At 46.8% G+C, this 1,040-nt stretch overlaps 1 protein-coding gene across 1 annotated transcript; it reads right to left on the minus strand.

Moving 5' to 3' along the window:
* Positions 1-294: 294 nt before the first annotated feature.
* On the minus strand, positions 295-839 carry LOC111672276 (hatching enzyme 1.2-like). The gene is made up of 2 exons (XM_023429666.1): positions 679-839; positions 295-592 (listed from the first exon to the last, which is right to left on the minus strand). The coding sequence occupies exons 1-2, from the start codon at positions 822-824 to the stop codon at positions 310-312; spliced, it is 429 nt and encodes a 142-aa protein (XP_023285434.1). The 5' UTR covers positions 825-839; the 3' UTR covers positions 295-309.
* Between the last annotated feature and the right edge of the window lie 201 nt (positions 840-1,040).

Below are 1,040 nucleotides of genomic sequence, written 5' to 3' on the forward strand. Positions count from 1 at the left end.
GATCCCAACGAGCTGCAGAGCTCCAAGGTTTGGTGCTGATGGCTTTATATTGACAAACCCGAGTCAAACACTGAGCTTCTGTTTCATGTAGGAGCAGAGTTGTGCCAGAATCTGTGACCATGATGTCAGGGCTCTTTTTGTCCACTAGGAGGCAAAAGGGAGCCATCACACTTTATGTGACTAATTCTATTCCCTGTGGAGTTGTTGAGCCTGACGGTGGTTGATGGGAGGAAAGCTTTGGGACACATGGTGTTTTCAAAGGACTAAAGACTTTCAACAGTTTCATCTCTTCACCTGGCTCATGTCTCATCAGACCAGTGTCTCTTTATTGAATCTTATTTGAATGTACTTGTCTGCAGTTGACTTGGTTCCCTCTCTAATGTGCCACTGGGAATGATAAAGAGCTCCATTACCAGACTGAACGTTCTGCAGCAGGACTTTGATGTGGTTGTCCCTGTCAGAGCGGGTTTGTTCGTGGTTGAATCCCAGAGCGTGCAGCAGCTCATGCTGGACGGTGCCGTGGTAAAGGCATCCACGACGGGCCAGAGACACCACCTGCTTCCCACCACGACGGCCGACAAAAGAGTAGCAGCTGCACAGGATCAGATAGGAGGTGAAGAACACTGAAGTCTGACAGCACCTCTCCTCTCAGACGGTTCATTTCTATCAGTTTCTTACCCGTCCTTGGACTCGATGCTCAGCCAGTCACGATCGCTGCTTCTGCTGGGCCTGAAGCGGATGCAGGAGAAGGAGGAGAAGGACTCCAGTCCACGGGTGATGATGGCCTTCTCACGGGAGGCTGGCAGGACGACACCACACAACATTTAGCTTTTGACCATGTCACAGTGAAGAAATCACAGGAACGTGTTGGTCATGATATATAACAGGATTTTTTATCATTATCAGTGTTATATTATTATGTATTATATATTATTTGTGAATGTAGAGATTACAAGTGACACAACAGCTCCTACAGAGAGTGTTGCATCATGGGATGTTTGTAGCTAAGTCCATTTGTACTGAATATTTTATAGTAAGTC

The sequence above is a fragment of the Seriola lalandi genome, unplaced genomic scaffold (genome assembly GCF_002814215.2).
Source record: "Seriola lalandi dorsalis isolate HSWRI2012SDOR001 ecotype SW California unplaced genomic scaffold, Sedor1 jcf7180002008073, whole genome shotgun sequence".
Lineage (NCBI taxonomy): Eukaryota > Metazoa > Chordata > Actinopteri > Carangiformes > Carangidae > Seriola > Seriola lalandi.

Bases quoted from the DNA above. Each gene is read 5' to 3' on its own strand.
- LOC111672276 (XM_023429666.1), bottom strand. From the start codon at position 824: ATGTTGTGTGGTGTCGTCCTGCCAGCCTCCCGTGAGAAGGCCATCATC. The intron at 593-678 runs GTAAGAAACTGA...GATCCTGTGCAG, and splicing joins AGCATCGAGTCCAAGGACGG to CTGCTACTCTTTTGTCGGCC.